The 19,099-nt window shown below is 35.2% G+C and overlaps 1 protein-coding gene across 2 annotated transcripts in view; it reads left to right on the top strand.

The window, feature by feature from the left end:
- LOC150076548 (beta-1,3-glucosyltransferase) overlaps window positions 1–19,099 on the top strand; it is a 377,468-nt gene that overhangs the window by 225,553 nt on the left and 132,816 nt on the right. For both annotated transcript variants that reach the window (XM_090387063.1, XM_090387062.1), the window contains exon 6: window positions 16,446–16,582. In XM_090387063.1, coding sequence (XP_090243189.1) covers window positions 16,446–16,582 — 137 coding nt within the window. The remainder of the gene's footprint in view (window positions 1–16,445; window positions 16,583–19,099) is intronic.

Raw genomic sequence — 19,099 nt, 5'->3', positions numbered from 1 at the left:
GCCACCAGCCAACATCCATTTACTTTCCAACTTCAAACCCACAGAACCAACTTTTCATCTTCCTCATTTATTCATTCAACTACCGTTTTCTGGAAAACCTTCCTTCATACGTATTTCCTGAAAATTACAATCTACAGAAGTTCAAGTCCAATGTCAAGAAACATCTTCTTTCGTCTTCTCAAACTCCAACCCAAGCAAGGTACTAAGTACTATAGGTTCTAATACCTCTCGTGTTTGGGGTTCACATAAAAAAAAATAATAAAAAAAAAAAAAATAACCCCTCCTCCCTTCCTATCCTCTACAGTAACTTCATCTTCCCCCGGGGCTTTCTGATTCTTCATTTTCTTCAATGCATGTTCTACCTCATCAGGAAGAATATCGGGTATGTTGAATGCATTGCTACTTTGCAATTCATCTTCCCCACTTCTGGCATCATTCCCTTGCTCCTTGTATAATTCTCTATAGTAGTCTTTCTGCACTTTGAATTATGCCTTCTCTGCTATTCATGAGCACACCATCACTATTCTTCAGTTTCAGTATCATTTGTCTTTCTGTATTACTGCTCACGACTGCTGATTTAAATCCTTTGTTTTCCCTTAATTCTTGTTCTACTTTTCTTGTGTTAAATCTTCTTTTGTTCTTTCTGAGTCTCTTTCTAATGTCTTTGCATAATTCAGTATACTCAATTTTTTCCTTGTTAGTATTTATCTTGCTCTTCATTTTTCGCCTTCGGTTCATCATATCAAGTGTTTCTTGAATAATTTTTTCTTCTTTGGATTTCTTTTTCCCTATAGGTTTCTTGGGCTTTATCACTTTCAGAAAGTTGTAATATTCCTCGTCAAAATCTTGGTCCTGAGCAGTCTGCAGAAGCTCAAACTTGTTCTTAAGTTCCAGTACATACTGCTTTTTCTCCTCTTCTGTTATATCAAAGACCTTTGTATTATTTACTCGAGTCAGTTTTTTCCTTTCCTTTCCTACATCTATATCAAGTGTACATCTTACCAATCTGTGATCACTTCCAAATTTACCTTATTCAGGACAGTAACATCATTCACAATATATCTTCTGTTAGTGAGGATGAAGTCGATTTTATTAGTTGTTAATCCATTTGGATTCTTCCATGTCCACTTTCTGTTCACCCTTTTCTTGAAAAAAGTGTTTATTTCTTACGTTCCTCTAGATTCTGAAAATTCCACAAGTCTTTCAATTCTTTCATTTCTTTCACCAATTCCAAAATTTCCTATAGTTCACCTTTATGCGCTGTTTTGTCTTTTTCCAACCTTAGCATTGAAGTCCCCCATAATAATAGTGTAGTGGGTTTTCTGCTCATCTAGAAGACTCTCAATTTTGGTGTACATTTCTTCAACCTCTTCATCATCATGGCTCGATGTTGTTGCATAAATCATTATAACCTTTAGCTTGTACCTCTTAGAAATCTTGAGTATTAGTCTTGACACCCTTGGTGATGTACTTTTGAATTCCAAAATGTTGTTTTTTAAATCTTTATGGACCAGAAACCCAACTCCACCTTCACTCCTTTCACTGTTTCCATTGGTGTATAGCAGATTTCCACTTGATAAACTTATAAGTGATTCATTTCTTCTTCTTGTTTCAGCCAAACCGATGATATTCCAATTTACATTTTCTAATTCCTTTTCTATTTCTAGTATCCTTTCTTCACCTATGAGCGATCTTACGTTGTAACAGGCCAAGTTCAGTTTCTGTGCATGGCAGCCTGATCGTACCCAGAGATTCTTTGCACCGTCTGCTTCCACTCTGATCCTCTCACTGCTGTAAGAGAGGGAGTGAAAGCTGCTGGGGACTGAGGGCCATTTGTTTCGTTGTGCTGTCATGTGCTGAAGGGTTTGGTCTTTTCCTCTTCACGCTGATCAGGCGTCTTGAAGAGAACCACTCTACACGTTCGTTGCCACCTAAGTGACATAACAGGGCTTACCATCGAGAAGGTGTGCATGAGTGGATTTTAGGGAGGCAGGCCAACTGGACTTCTCCTAAATCTTCTGTAATAGAGAGATATTGGATCCATCAGTGTTTTAGGCAGAGTGTCTGATAACACACAGGATACCTGTTCCCCTCTAAGCCCCTGCATATGGGTAGCAGTAACCCCAGATTAACGTACCAACTGCGTGATACTACACTCAGGGTAGTGGAGAATGAAAAAGACCTGGTGGTTATTGTGCAGCCAGATATGAAGTTTTCTGAGCACTGCAGGTAGGCTGCCAGAACAGCCAATGGGATCTTGTCAATGATATACAGGAATTTTCAGTCACTTTCCACGTTGAATGCCTCACATGAAGCAAATGTAGAATAACTTTTAATGTATTTAAAACATATTGGCCTGTACAGGAGCATATAATTTAACATCTCCAACGATATGCTCTATGTAAATGAACTATGAAGATGCAATTTGGCCTCAGTAGCCCCTGTGTTGTTAAACCCAATACCAGCAACAACAACAACAACATACATTGTGTAGTTGTTAGAAATTAGTTGTTTCTTCTACATGCAGGAAATAGTGTGATATTGATATCCAATGCTGAGATCACGATTGCAGGCTGGCTAATTTTACTTATTGTTTGTTGAAATACAGCTATACCTCGCTTATCATGGCTTCAAACAACACAGGTTTCACTATAACACAGTTTTCAATTAAGTTTAAGTCGAAAATTTACTGTATGTATTAAAACTCATTCAATAGCCTAGACATACTCTACATATATGCTGCATTGTCGTAGTGCAGGTACGTGTACATATATGTTGCATTGTCATAGTGTAGGTACATGTACATATATGCTGCAGTGCCAACTATCTTGTCTCACATGCACATGTGCCAGTAGCTCCCCCTCAGGCAGTCAGTGACAACAATGTTCAGTATTCTTAATTCCATCATGATGAAACAACATGATAGCTTTTAAAACTTCTCATTTCGCAATTTAATTTTTATCCCTTTAAATTAAATATGAAACGATGAGTCAAAAAAGGAAAAGTAATGAAAGCGGTGGAGCTACTAAACGAAAATGGCTTACATTAGAAAAAAAACTTGATATTATCAAGTGCCATGAAGATGGTACATCGGATTCTAGAATCGCACGGGAAAATGGAATGAATGAAACATTAGTGCAAATGATTATTCGAAAGAAGGATCTGTACAAAGAGCAGGGAATTTCTACAGCATCTTACATGACGAAAGTGATATCTAGCAAAGAAGTTCGCTGTTGATTAATATGGAACATTTTTTATTAATATGGATAGAAAATTGTAATCAAAAGTGAATTCCTTTGAGTCACCACATCATTCAAGCGAAAGCCATGAACTTTTATAACACACTAAAGGAAAAAGAAGAAAATGAAGAGGAGGAGACTAAAGATATATTTACAGCTGGTCATGGTTGGTTTTTCCACATTAAAATCTGTGTTGGGCTTTACAATGTTCGTATCTCAGGTGAAAGTGCAAACAAAGATGCTGATCCAAGATTTCCCAGTGAATTGAAAGACATCATTGAAGAAGATGGCTACAAGGACGAACAAATTTTCAATGTCAATGAAACTGGGCTGTTCTGGAAAAGAAATATTGCAAACTTTTTTGGCTGAAAATGAAAAGGCCCCAACCTTGTGATATAAAGCATCAAAAGATGGTTTAACACTTTTGTGGGGTGGAAACTCATTTGGGGATTTTTAATTAAAGCCTCTACTCTTGTTCAGAGCAGAAACCCCAAGTGCTCTAAAGGGTTGTGTAAAAAGCACTATTGCCTGTAATTTGGAAATCTAACAAGAAAGCATGGATTACAAGAGAATTGTTTACAGAATGGTTCACAAATTATTTTTGTCTGACGGTTGAACGTTACTGCAAAGATGAAGAGATGGAATTCAAACTTTTGTTGCTTTTAGACAATGCACCAGGCCATCCACCTGAAATTTCTGATCTCAATGAAAATGTAAAAATATGCTTTCTTCCACTCCAATGGGAGTAGGATCATAACATTTTGGAAAAATTATAACATCAGGAATGCGATCAAAAATATATTTGCATTTTCGCTATAAATCATTGCCAACAACATTCATTCTGTTTGGCAGCATGTTTTGTCCCATTTAGCAAATGATGTCATTGGTTTTGAATCGCAAGTTCAGACAATTGCTGAAGATGTTGTGAAGATCAGAAAAGACTTGGGATTCGAAACTTTGCACGCTGCCAATGTACATGACTCACATTGACTCATATGCAAGTGACTTAGATGATGCAACTCTCCTTGAAATTGATGAGCAAACTGCATATGAAGAAGAGGAAAACAATTCTGAAGTGGATAACACTGAAGTGCCACCAAAAGAACTTTACACAGAAGAATTGGAGGAAGTTTTTCAGGGGTTGACATAGCATACGAGGCGATTAGGAGTGGAGATCCAAATGTTGAATATAGCATCAAGATATGGCAAATTTTACAAGATGGGATTCAATGATACAAAGGCTTGTATGCCAAGAAAAAGAAGAGACAACTTCATCAGACTTCATTATTGAAATATCTAAATAAACAATAAAGCCTTTTTCTCATCTCTCATGATGTTACCTTTTCATTAATAAAATTTTTGTAATATTTTTTAATTCAAATCCTTTTAATTGGCTATCAAATGCAAATTGTTTATAGATGTATTATAATTTGTTTATAGACTGTTTTGTCTGGTATGCATTCAATTAAAACCCATTACAATTATACCTCAATCAGCACGGTTTCACATAACACGGTTTATTAGTTAGTTAGTTATTTGGAGCATTAGCAACTAAGGCCATATTGCTGCGGGATATGCGGTGGTCATTCCCTGACCTTTCCGCATCCTCCGTATTTGGTGGTGACGGGCTCGAACCCCGGTCTAATCAAGAAGCGTGTGCTACGCACTGCTGCTCCTTCCCACCTGGCACATAACACGGAACAGTTTCGGTACCAGTTATCAGTGTTATGCGGAGCTCCTGTGGTGGATGGAATCTATCCAGTTATATTAAAGGAAGCAACAAAGGAAGTTAGCAAACCCTGAGCCATAATTATGAAAGCTTCCTTGGACTCAGGGGAAGTCCCCATAGACTGAAGATATGTGCATCTGCAATTCACAAAAGGGGATCAAAGGGTGACATGAGTAATTACAGATCTGTTAGTTTAATTTCTGTTCCAAGGAAATTAATGGAGGTACTGGTTAAGGAAGCAGTGCAGGATCATCTAGACAAGACTGCAGTTGTAGTTCAGACACAGCTTGGGTTTGTTAAGAGAAAGTCTTGTCTGACTAATTTCATTGGATACTATGGTGTGGTCACAAAGGAACTGGATGCAAAAAATTATTTTTGTATCATATACTTGGATTTTAGGAAAGCTTTTGATACTGTGGCACATGGAAGACTACTGTACAAATTGGAACAGTATGGCATTAAGGTAGGGTGACCAGATTTATAAAACTGAAACAGCACACTCAAAGTGAGTTGACATGATTCGACTGTCATACTAGTTAAAATGATCCTCTTGTACTCATTTCATGCCAACTAGCCATAACTGTTTAGCTTGATTAAAATTAAGATAGGTTGCTTACATATTTATTGCTGTCTTAGTCTCACATTAACACTGTAAAATTACACAAATCTTTATTGAGCAGATTAATATTGAGCTGAGCAGTTTACACAAATCTTTATTGAGCAGTTTATTGGGCTTTTCTGTTAGCACAATCTATTATAAACAGGTTAAAATTTATTATCTGTTAGCACAATCTATTATAAACAGGTTAAAATTTATTATCGCAAATGCAATAAGATCAAGTAAACTTGATCTTATTGCATTTGCGATAATACCAATAACTGGAATTGTGTGGATTTGTACGTTACATTATTATGGTGAAATGAGTTCCCTTCACTGAAATCTTCAATCATATAAAAAACATAAATAAATTTTCAGAATCTTCTCTTCATTCCTATTTACTTATTACATTGGTGAAGGGAAAGGGACCAATGGAAAGTGCAAGTGCTGGAAGTGATAAGAAACAAAACAAAATTGATTTAGAAATAAAGGTGATTAATTAAGAATTACAAAGCAGGACAAAGTTTGTCATCTATTGCACGGAATTAGGTCTTGATGCTTCGACGGTGAATACTATTTTAAGGGACAGTGTACATATAAAAGAACATGTTAAAGGATCAATGCATTTAAGATCAATAGTGATCACAAAACAGCATTCAGGTGCTATATCGAAGATGGAAAGCTATTAGTAATACGGATGAAAATCAGATTCAAAAGCAAGTGTCCCTGAGTTCGATGGCCATCAAGCAAAAGCAAGAAGTATTTATGAAGATATTAAGGATAAGTATGGCAAACCCCAAGCCAAGTTCGTGGCAAGCAACGGGTGGTTTCTTCGGATGGGATTCTTCCTCTTGCTCACACTGCACACATGAAGGGACATAAATTCAAATTCTATAAGTATGGTTACAGGTTAGATGTGTGGAAGTTTGCTTTCAGCCAGATGGTGGTTGATTGTTGTATCAAAATGGGTAGTTTGAATAAATTCAAGGAAGAATTTAGAAAAGCTATTATAAGGGATGTATAGGTGATTTGGGAAGTGTGTGCATGCTGTAAAAGCTTGCTTTATATCATTTGCCACTAATCCTAATCGTCTGAACAACCTGAAGACACATGGAACTCAAAAAACTGTCAGGAACTTAGTATTGATAATGCACCTGACATGGTCAGCCTGAAAACTGGAATAGCAACAGTATTAAAAGAGGAGATAGAGCATTTGCTGATAATATGCTGTCCTTGTCATCTTATTAATTTATGTGCTGTAAAAGGATCTACATGCCCTTCTTTACAAGTGGATGAATATTTGAAAGAAGTGTTATGAGGAAAGATAGATTTAAACATTTAGATTTCAACTAGTGCAAGCCACTGAAGCAAAAAAAGATTTTGAAGCATGTGTGTACATGTTTGCCCTCTCTGGTTAAATGTGTAAGTAGATGGGTAGAACAGTGGCAACCTTTGATACTTAAAAAGTATGTTTAAAGAAGAGATTAGAAGTGGTGAAAAAAGCAGTACAAGAAGTTTTTAGAGTTAATAACTTCGAGTGAACACTAATGAATACCATTGACTCATGATCAAATCTAGTTTGTGATCCAGAAATTTTGGAAGAAGACAAACAGATGAACTCAAGAAAACAGACCAAGCAAGCTAATATTTTTCGGGCATGTTATCCTCACTCATGCAAAAAGTCATATTCCTCTCTTATGGCTTGAACATAGCTTTTTCAGTACATTTACTTCACATTCATGTGAAGTAAAGATTTTGATGAATGTTATGTGCAAATTTATTTTACTGACAGTTTTCAAATCTTCCACTTCTGTTTTGGAAATTGGTTACCATAGCAGACTAAACCAGAAGGATGATTCTAACTTAATCATAGGTGTTTCTACTGCCATTCTTTGTTTGGAGAAACTGACACACAGAAGCTCACATCCAACAGCTACATGCCAATCATACTTTGGAACACACTGCAAAACTCATAATCTATACAAATGGCTCTAAATCACACTCACATGTTGGTGCAGCAGCTGTTTTCCCTTCACATGTAGTTTCAAAGTCTCTGCCACTTGAGTACAGCATATTTTCTGCAGAATTATATGCCATTCATCTTGCATTAAGTGAAATAGGTCAGCAATCATCAATTTCTGTCCTAATATATTCTGATTCACTTAGTGCTATTTCAGCCATATAGGGTAAACACCATTCATGTAATCCCATCCTACAAGAAATTAGCTTTCTAACTAAACTAGGGGTGAAGTGGAAGTGGTTATTTTTTATTTATTATTATTATTATTTTTTTTTTTTGGCTGATGCTGCATAAGCTTGCTTTCTTGCATCAAATGCCTCTACTAATGCTAATGCTAACTCTGTCAGAAAAAAACATTCTGTAATAACTCTTTGCTGGATTCCAGGACACTCTAGAATAGAAGGCAGCGAAAAAGCAGACAATGCAGCAAAGACAGCTACAGAACAGCCAAACAAAATAATGATAGTACCATACACTGATTTCAGACCAATTATTATTAGAACTAGTGAAGACGAATGGGCCCAGATATGGAGAAGTCAAACCGATAATAAACTGAGGGAAATAAAACCGAATCCACAAATATAGAAATCAAGCATTAGAAAAAGATGCAGAGAAGAAGTAATGCTTGCCAGACTACGAATTGGCCACACTCACCTCACGCATTATCATCTATTAGCTAATGAAAATCTCCCTCTCTGTTTTCAATGCCAAGTTCAGCTTACAGTGAAACGCATCCTATTATATTGACTGCACTTCAGAAATTCCAGATTCCTTTGCTTCCAGAGTCTATGCAATAATCGGAATCCATTTGCTCTTCAACAGATGTTAGACAACTCTGCAAATCTAGATGAACTGTTCAATTTTATTCGGCAAATCCAATTTGACAAACAAATTTGAAAGAATTGATTTTCATTAAAATAAAACATGGAAATACACATCTTGGCCTTTGATGCCCTTGTGTTTTAAAACCCTTAAACAACAACAACAACAGCTTCTATTTTCTAGTTCCACAGACCCAGTGAGATGCTGAGGCTTTTGCAATTGTTAAAGACCTCACACAGATTGTTCATTTACCTACCAGACAATCCTAACCACACAGCCAACACTCTTGATCTTTTTCTCACAAACAGTCCCTCTAAGTACACAGTTGAGGTGAGTAAAAAAATCATAACTTGGTGATGGTCTCTTCTCTAATGGAGCCTTTCTCTCATGGCTATTCTCAACCTTATTGTTTGGCATTACAAGAATGCAAAATGGGATAAGCTGTGAGATTTATTTTCTTCTTTTCCGTGGTCAGATTACTGTTTCAAATCTTCTGATTTGCTCAGATTGTGTCAGTGAAATTATTCTTGTAGGGATGAAATTCTATATTCCACACTCCACTTTAAAATCCCATCCTTTATCTAAACACTGCCAGTGAAATTTAATTTCTAGTAGTGTGGACTTTAAAAAAAAATCTTGCTTTTTCACAAAAAAAATAAAATAAATAAATAAAAATTCTTATTTTTCTGCTGTTTTTTGGGAAGCACTGCTGTTTTTTGAAAAAAAAACTGCTGTTTTTCACCTGTCTGGATCCAAAACCTCCCACTTTCCTCTTGCTTACAAATTTTTGATCTCCAGATTTTTGAAATTCAGAAGTTAGTAGCCAAGCAAATTGTATGTAGTTGTACTGCCATTAAAAAATAGTTGATTCAGTTAATGCTGATAATGAAACAGGCCTACGCGCTCTGGATTCATTAAGAATTTATTACAGTATACACAGAGCGTACAAATAAAGGAAGAAATATATGAGCTTTCGGCTATATGGTAGCCTTCATCAGAATTAAAAATACATGAATGGCAGTTGGAATGAAGATGTGCACTGCCAGGTGCGTGAGACGCGAGGTTTAATTGTTTGTTGACGTCTGTGGCTGTGACGCATGATGACGTGGCCAGCGCTTGTCCAATGATAGAACTACTGACTCTGTGATCGGGTTGACTTGGCAACCACTGTTCCTGTTCAAGGATTTATCCGAAGATTTTATATTTAACGATTCCAACCAGGTACGTTTTAGGTAATGGTGGGATCTGTCTACCACCACGACATCGCGGTGTGGGTCGATGTCGTGGTGGGTTGTCCAGACATGTTCGGCGATAATGCTGATATTGAAGATTCTGGTTGATTTCATGCAGTTTAGATCTTTGATTGTACTCTTCCTAACACATATATGGAATTTATCTACAATTTGAGTAAAAGTACAAGTGCCAATGTATACATGGCTTCATTTGAGAGAAATGAGAAATTTTAGGCACATATATTATTTTTACTTTTTCATTAATATTTGGTTATAGAATATTTTTTCTTGTGAAGAAAGTAAGAATATTTTTTTCCCTTTTACAAGCTTATTTAGAAATGGTAAAGAAGTTTTCATTGTTCTTCCCAGTGACAACTGATTTTCACTGGCAAGAGTCATCTTGTTGGCATTATAATGTTATCTTAATTTTGGAATTATTTATTGTTGAGAGCTTATTGCTTTTCTTTCTTTTGGAAAAACTGATTTTATGGAACTTAAAGAATGCATATTCCAATGTTTTATGGTCTACATAGTGAAATCCAAGAGCTGCAGAAAATCTTATTGTTTTGTAATCATTATTATTCTGTTTTTAAAAATTGCCTAAACAAAAATACGCAAGTTAAAATATTATTATTTGAATTACTGAGAAAAATGGACTATTATTTATTATTATTTTTTTTTTACTAGAGGTTGCATAAGGAAGAAACCAGAGTCATTATATTAATGTATTGCACAGGCAGCACAAGAATAATGGTTAGCACCTTCAAATCATCATAAACTGTTAATCCTCAAGCATGGATAGTACCATACACTGATTTCAGACCAATTATTATTAGAACTAGTGAAGACAAATGGGCCCAGATTTACTAGGATCGGTTTAACTGGGAAGCAGATTAAACGGGACACTTCAAGGCTCCAAATAAAAAAAATAAAATAAAATAAACCAGAAATCATAAAATTCAAGTAATAACTAGGATAGGTATAAACAGATGTTTTGCAAGTCGTAAATAAGCGACAAGCAGGCCGTTATAAAGTCATCATTGAGAGATTATTATCTTACAGCTCCCACTGTCTTCACACCCGACCCTCAAAAAAAAGAGAGAGAACAAATGTTTAGTTTGTTTTAGTGCGTTGCTTCAATTGTTCTTGTTTCATCGCACTGCAAAGTGAAAAATTTTGTTTCGTTATTTATGTCAGGGATAATGAAAAATTTTTTTTTGTTTAGAAATTGCAAAAATGATGGGTAAACGCAAACGAGTTGCGCTTTCAATTAAACAAAAACTTGAAATTATTCAAAAGTTTGAAAACAGTGCATCTGTTAAATCTAATGAACCATTATAATGTTGGTCACCAAACCATACGCGACATCATAAAAAATAAAGGGAAGCTATTAGATTTAAAATCGACATCGAAAAAAAAAAGGGACACATCATATTGGACACGCGAGTAGTGCATGATAAGTTTTTTTAAGTATCATAATATTTTTTATGTAGGTTGCTGAACATTTTTGGATATACTGTACTGTAGTAAGTTCCCAACTTACGTAACTTCAAAAATATGTTGATTTTTTTTTCACTCAATTTTTTTTTCTTTTTTAGGATGGTAAAATTTAAAACAGAATAATAATAATAAGTAATCAATAAAGACGTTCACAGCACGCACAAATTGCACAAGCAGGATAAGATTTTTAAAATGTTTTAAGTTTTTTTTTTATATGGCTGAAGATTTCAGTGAAGGGGACACACATTTCACCATAATAATGTAAAATTCCACACAATATCAGATATCGGTATTATCACAAATGCAATATGTAGCGGTTACTACCTATTTATAATGAAATACAGTAACAGAAAAGCCCGATAACCAGGAAAGTGCAAATTGTTTTTATTGTTTTATGGTTGTGACCTCCAGAAAAGTGTTTTAGTAAATGTGAGCTTGCGTGGGTGATAATAGTGAGTTTTCGTGTTAACCCTGTGAAATTCTTTACATAAAATTTAATTTTAGTAGTAGTAGTAGTGGCATGTGATGCAAGAAAGCAAGTGTATGAGCTTATGCAGCATTAACCAAAAAAAAAAAAAAAAAAAATCACACCATTCCCTCCAAATGCCTGTCCAGTTCCTCCTTAAATTTATTTAACCTATCAACTTCCACGACGAATGGAAGTTTGTTCCAGCAATTAATCACCCGCTGGCTAAAGGCAAATTTCCGCACATCTGTCTTTTCTTAATTTGAATATATGCCCCCTTAGGTTCGTAATATGAACAAGTGGAAGGATCCCATCAGAATTCAGCGTGCACAACCCATTCAAGGCCTTATACACCTCAATCAGATCACTGCACAGGTGTCTAGTCTCCAGCCACTGCAATTTGCAGAACTTAAGCCTCTCTTGGTAAGAGGATCCCTTCATTTCCCTCACTAATCTTGTTGCCCTTCTCTGTACACGCTCACGCAAATCTACATTCTTCCTAAAATGAGGCCTCCAGACCTGTATGCAGTACTCAAAGCGTGGCCTGACCATTGCCTTGTAGAGAGGGACGATCACCTCCTTTTCCCTGCTAGCAAAATTCCTATATATCATTGACAAAATCCCATGACCTGCCCTGACAGCCTGTCTGCATTGCTCAGAAAACTTCATATCTGACTGCACAATTACTCCCAGGTCTTTTTCATTTTCTACCACCTTAAGTGTAGTACCACACAGTTGGTACATTTCTCTGGGGTTACTTCTACTCATATGCAGTACTTTGCATTTGTCAAGGTTAAACTTCAGTTGTCACTTCTTAGTCCATCTGCCCAAATTTTCTAGATCCTGTTGCAGTAGCACACTACCATTACTGTCATTAACAACCCTGCCAACCTTTGTATCATCTGCAAACTTCAATACTAAGCCTGATATACCTTCATCAATATGATTGATAAATATATAAAACAACAGTGGACCCAACACCGAACCCTGTGGGACTCCACAAATGACATTAGTCCATGAAGAGCAGCACCCATTGATTATCACCCTCTGTCTTCTCCCACTCAACCATCCTTTTTTCCATTGTAGAAACTTTTTTTTTTTTTTTTTGTATGAAGACCCCAAACACGAAAGGTATCAAAACCTATAGTACTTAGTACCGTGCATGGGTTGAAGGAGAAGTATGGGGAAGGGGGATGCCGGAAACTTTGCTCTAGAGACTAAACATGGGTTTCACCACTTCAAGCCTCCAATAAGCAAAGTGGTGGTATTTCACCGGTTGATGAAAGTCATCTACCACCTACCCTTAATACCATTCTTTTCCAATTTGTACAATAGTCGTCCATGCGCAACAGTGTCAAAAGCTTTCCTGAAATCCAAATATATGATATCAAAATTATTTTTTGCATCCAGTTCCTTTGTAACTACATCATAATAACCTATCAAATTTGTCAGAAAAGACTTTCCCTTAACAAACCCATGCTGTGTCTGAATTATTGCTGCAGTCTTGTCTAGATGATCCTGCAATGCATCTTTAACCAGTGACTCCATTATTTTACCCGGAACAGAAGTTAAACTAACTGGTCTATAATTACTCGTGTCATCCTTCAATCCCCCTTTGTGAATTGGGGATACATTTGCAATCTCCAGTCTGTGGGGGACCTGCCCTGAGTCCAAGGATGCTCTCATAATTATGGCTAAGGGTTTGCTTAGTTGCTTTGCCGCCTCCTTTAATATAACTGGATAGATCCCATCCTTTCTTATATTTAACTTCAACAATTTCTCCTCCACTTTGCTCTCAGTTATTACAAAATCATTAAGCACCCTGCTACAATTCGATAGCCTTCTGGCATTTTCAAACCTTAATAATTCATGTGTGAATGTAGATGCAAAATATTCATTCAATTTGTTTGCTGTCTGAGCAGTCGAACCATCAATATCAAGTGGACCAATCTGATTCATCCCCTTCCTTTTAGAGTTTATATAAGTAAAGAAATCCTTGCTGTTTTTCTTAGCATCCTTTGCCAAATATTTCTCATAGTCTGCCTTCTCCTACCTAACCTCCTTTGTGACTTGATTACAGACTAGCTTATATCTGCTATAGGCTTCTGTGTCGCCTGATAATTTATATGCATCCCATGCACTTCTCTGTCAGAAGTCTCATTAGTTCATTTGAGGCCTAAACCTTGGCCTAAATTTAGGGCTAAACCTTGAACAATATTCCTTAATAGGTATGAAACGTTTAGTAGCTTCCACAATTAATTCCTTGAATGCTTCCCACTTAGAATTTGCTGTTGGTAACATCATCAGTTGGTCCCACTGTACAGAATTTAAAAACTGTCTGAGACCACTGTAGTCACCTTTACGGAAGCAAAAACCTTTCCTTTACTCCTGATGGGAATTATATCTTTAAGTAAATCCCACATCAGTACACTGTGATCACTGCCACCTAGTGGTTCCTTTATCTGCAAATTCTTAATACTCGAATGATCACTGCTGATAACCAGATCAAGAGTATTACCCTCTCTGGTTGACTCTCGAACATGCTGCTGCAGAAAACAATCATCCAATAAATCCACAAAAGTCTTACTATTTTGACCGTTATCATGGTATCGACTAAGACAATAAGTGACAGCGGTACTTGTATATCTATCAAAAAAAAAAAGGAAAGTGATTGATTCGGATCAGAAAATTAAAATAAGATGTTTGAAAATGGTCAAACGTGAACACGTATTGCGCGGAATTTAGATTTGTCAATGCCAACAGTGAACACAATAATAAAGGAAAAAGACAGAATACGAGAAGCGGTGATGGGTTTGGCACCAATGAAGTCAACTATGATAACCAAGGCTACGAAATACATATCAGTTTTTAGTGTACAATTTCTTCCTTTAATGTTTTCTTTTCGTATGTGCCACTCCAACAGCTTCACCGCTGTCCTCAGATAAAGTTTTTAATTGAACTAATTAAAAATATATAAATATTTTTCTATATATACAACTAATATATAAAACATATATAACTAATTGAAAAATATATAACTAACTAATTGAAAAATATATAACTAACTAATTGAAAAATATATAACTATTTTTCTTCATTCTTCTGAGGATATTATGTGATTTTTGTAATTTTGGTATATCACGGATATAGGAGCAATATTTTATTAGTCATTTCCCTAGTTACGTAAAACTCGACTTATGTAAGAAGTCCTGGAATGTATGTCAGGGACTTACTGTATTTTAGGATTAACTGGGAAATCGATTATCCAAGATTTTTATTTTATCATCTATTCCGGAAAATTGAGAGTCTTTAATTAAATTCCACATTAGTACATTGTGATCGCTGCCACCCAGTAGTGCATATTAATGTTCTTAATGCACGAAGAATCACTGCTAATAACTAAATCAAGAGTATTGCTTCCTCTTGTTATATCTCTAACATGCAGCTGGAGGAAACAGTCGTCCAAGAAAACTAAAAATTCTTGCTAGTGTGTGAGTAACCAATCCGCAAATTCCAGTCAACATCTGGATGTTTAAAATCCCCAATTATAAGCCATTCTGATATACTGCCCAGAAACAGTCTACAAGTAACTCACAGTTGATTTACAGTCTACAAGTAACTCACAGTTGATTTTTTTTGCTAGTTTTGTGCATTGCTTTTAAACTGTTCAAAGAAGTTATTACAGAGTTCATTAAACTCTACAGAGAAATCCCTGTTTATAAAAAAAAAGTTAAATTGAGTTAAAAGAGGTAAATTCAGGTTTATAGTTTAAGCTAATTTAAATATATTTAAATTAGCTTAAACTGGGATTTATAAAAAGAGTTGAATTGAGTTAATTTTTTCTGCAAAAAATAAGTGAAAGAAGGGTGGTCCATGCCACTTTTATGAAACAGCGGTCACACTGATGTGATGCAAAAAAATAATGCCTACAAATATTAACCTACACTTTTATTTGAAGTAATTTTAGTAATGTCAAATTCACTAAATTTTTTTTTTGTGTCACTTTAGTGAAATTACATGGATAAAATTTACTCTTTGAATTCATTTATAATGGATTGTGTAAGTATAATGTAAATAAAATCCACTTGAAAGAAATCCAAGTGTATTTTATTATATCCATGTGATAGTTTTTCGCCCTTACAGTTAAATATTAATTATATCAGTTTCTTTGAGTGAAGTTAACTAAAAAATAAAAGCAAAAAAAATTGTTTGATCATCGGTATTTTGTATAACTGGAATTCAGATTTATATACTTTAAATTTTTATATACATACAGTATATAAGTATGGATTCTATTTGTGGTTTTGTAACAGATATGTTTTGCACAATAACACAAGGGCTTGGGTGCCTCTCATAACAGATGTTGAATCATTAGCTAATCAATGATCCACTGTGTTTATATATAACTGCAGCCACTATCAACCCACTGCAGGATGGAAGCCTCCTCAACAATTCAGGTTGAGGGAAATGGACCCTAATCTGCCACGCTGGTCCAGTGCGGGTTGGCAGATCAACCGTATTTAGCAGTCAGGGGTCAGGGGGTTGAACTCCGGTCTACTCAAGGAGCGTGTACTACTGCACTCTTGCTCCTGGCTACAGAAGCCTCATATATATATATATATATATATATATATATATATATATATAAAATTAATAAAAATACAATATAACATTAACTAGTTTAATTTTATTATTAGTTTTTTAGATCTCTGCTTTGATAACATTGTTTTATTTATAAACTGACAAATTGAGTTTTGCTTCAAGTATCCTTAACAGCAGTATGATTACTAGACTTGTAGATATAAAAATTAATATTATAGCTGAATGATATTTTTTTAGGATTATTTTTTAGGTCATGCATTAAGAGACAGAGAACCTACAATTATACATCACTTTTCTTTTCCTGATAACCCACCATATTTTATATACCCTGATTTTGCTGCTGGTTTCCTACTGAGCATATCTTTGGTATTAAAGTGAGTATGTAGAAGTACATTATATATATATATAATTGATATTTTTATACTTAATGGAGATAACTGCTCATACATCAAATGAGAATATTAATTTTTCTGTATTGTATTTGTTGTATATCAGTATTATGTATACTTTACTCAGATTTTTTGATTGATGACTTTACTGCCTAGTTCTGTATTGTAGATATCAGGTGGAGAGAATATGGTTTTTCAACACGAAGAACCTTTACATCAGTCCAAAAACACCTACTTATGCAATCCTCTTCTTCAACCATTGTCCACTACTGCACAAAGATCTTCTCCATATCTCAGTACTTGTCTTGCCACTGCAGCTCCCATCCGTTGCACTCGTGCAGTTTTCTTGATTTCATCCTCCATTGCACTCTAGACCCTTCATTCTATTAAATTTCTGATCGATCTTTCACTCTAGACCCCTTCATTCTATTAAATTTCTGATCGATCTTTCACGCTAGACCCTTCATTCTATTAAATTTCTGATCGATCTTTCACTCTAGACCCCTTCATTCTATTAAATTTCTGATTGATCTTTCATCACCACATTTTGTAATATTTCCACGTAAGCATTTAATTTGTCATTCTCCCCTGTTTTTGTTCTTACCCACTCATTTGTCTTTCTGTCCCATAGGGTAATTTTTTTTAGCGTGCTTCTTTCTATCTTTCAATGTGTTACTTTCAATCTTTTGCTCAGTCTCTCTTAAAAACCATATTTCGCTTCCACATGATATAGCAGCCAAATTAGTTTGTCACGTACTCTTTGTTTTAGAAAATTAGAAAAACTTTAGTGCAGTTGAACTATAAGTAGAATGGCTTCCCCTTAAAATAATTTTGAATTCAACTCAAAAGAATGAAATTTCAGCACAACAGAATGATTTTTTCTTTAAGAAGTTCCTTGTAGCAGGATTTTTACTGTGGTGCACTAAAAATCCTGTTACAAGGAGTGTCACACAGAATTTTGAACTTTGTACAGTAATTCGATTATTTTTAATATTTCTGCATGAATTGAATATACTATACTACAAAGCTTTCCAAAGGGTTTTCCTGGTGACATCCTAACGATGTTCAAAATTCTATGCGACACTCCACCACAAAAAAAAAAAAGTTATAATATAATTATAGTATTTACATATCTTTTAGAAGGGCAATAGAAAAAACACATTTGCATTTGTAAAAAAATTTTTAATAAAAACATTTTTCCAGTTTAATGGTTCACATGTGCCTGGTGAGTCTTACAAATTTCTTTTATATTAGAACGAATGTGGTCAATTCACGTGCATTTTCTCATGTAACATTTTTAAATTTTGCATTTCACTGTTTTTATATTGGTTATCACAGAAAAGCCAGCTCACAAGAATAGGTGGTTGAAAACTGTAACACAATCATGAGAACTTGTTTTTACGAAATTAGGAAAATCTCCTTGCAGTGAAATACAGTGGCCATCTAGATCATTTTATTTGTATTTTAACTTCAAGCCCCTATTATTATTTTAACTCTTCTAATTACTCTTCTTCTGCCAGGGAAAGCCCACTAACATCTGATGAAAAAAAGGATTTCTTATCCAGTCATATGTGTTTGTATACAAATCTAGAAAATACCCTTCAAATGTATTTCTCAGTAATGTCAGGTATTTACAAATTAAATCTTTTATATCTTTCTTCAAATAACAGTCAGACGATTTTGGTAACATTTCGTAATTGTCCTCTTCAACATTCATGGCCCAAATTTTTAATTTGTCTCTTAGTGCTGAAATTTTGTCTGTTGTAGTCAAAATGCTCTGACCTTTTCTTTGCATACTGTAATTGGATACTGCAATGTGGTCATAAAGGAACTGAATGCAAAAAATAATTTTGATATCATATACTTGGATTTCAGGAAAGCTTTTGATACTGTTGCACATGGAAGCCTATGTAAAAATTGGAGCAGTATGACATTAAGGATAAGTTGCTAAAATGGATAAAGGAATGTTTGAGTGGGAGAAGACAGAGTGGTAATCACTGGACACTGCTCTTCATGGACTAATGAAGAGGGACTCCACTAATAACTCACTGTTATTAGTTGAGTCCCTCAGGGTTCGGTGTTGAGCCATTTTGTTGTTTTTTATATACAGTATTTATCAATGATGTTGATGAAGGTGTATCAGGCTTAATGTCCAAGTTTGCAGATGATACAAAGGTTGGCGGGGTTTTTAATTACATAATAACCCTGATCAGGATCTAGAAAATTTGGGCCGAGAAGTGGCAACTGAAGTTTAACATTGTGTTGAAAAATGCAATGTACTGCATAAGGGTAGCAGTAACCCTAGAGTAACACACCAACTGTGCACTACTACACTCAGGGTAGTGGAGAATGAAGAAGACCTGGAGGTAATTTTGCAGTCAGATATGAAGTTTTCTGAGCAGTGCAGACAGGCTGCCAGAGCAGGTCATGGGATGTTGTCAATGATATATAGGAATTTTGCTATCAGGGATAAGGAGGTGATTATCCCTTTGAATAAGGCAA

This window comes from Mastigoproctus giganteus, chromosome 13, assembly GCF_048544385.1.
Source record: "Mastigoproctus giganteus isolate SK-2022 chromosome 13, ASM4854438v1, whole genome shotgun sequence".
Lineage (NCBI taxonomy): Eukaryota > Metazoa > Arthropoda > Arachnida > Uropygi > Thelyphonidae > Mastigoproctus > Mastigoproctus giganteus.
The sequence above is the reverse complement of the archived record's forward strand: the minus strand, read 5'-3'. Positions and strand labels throughout refer to the sequence as shown.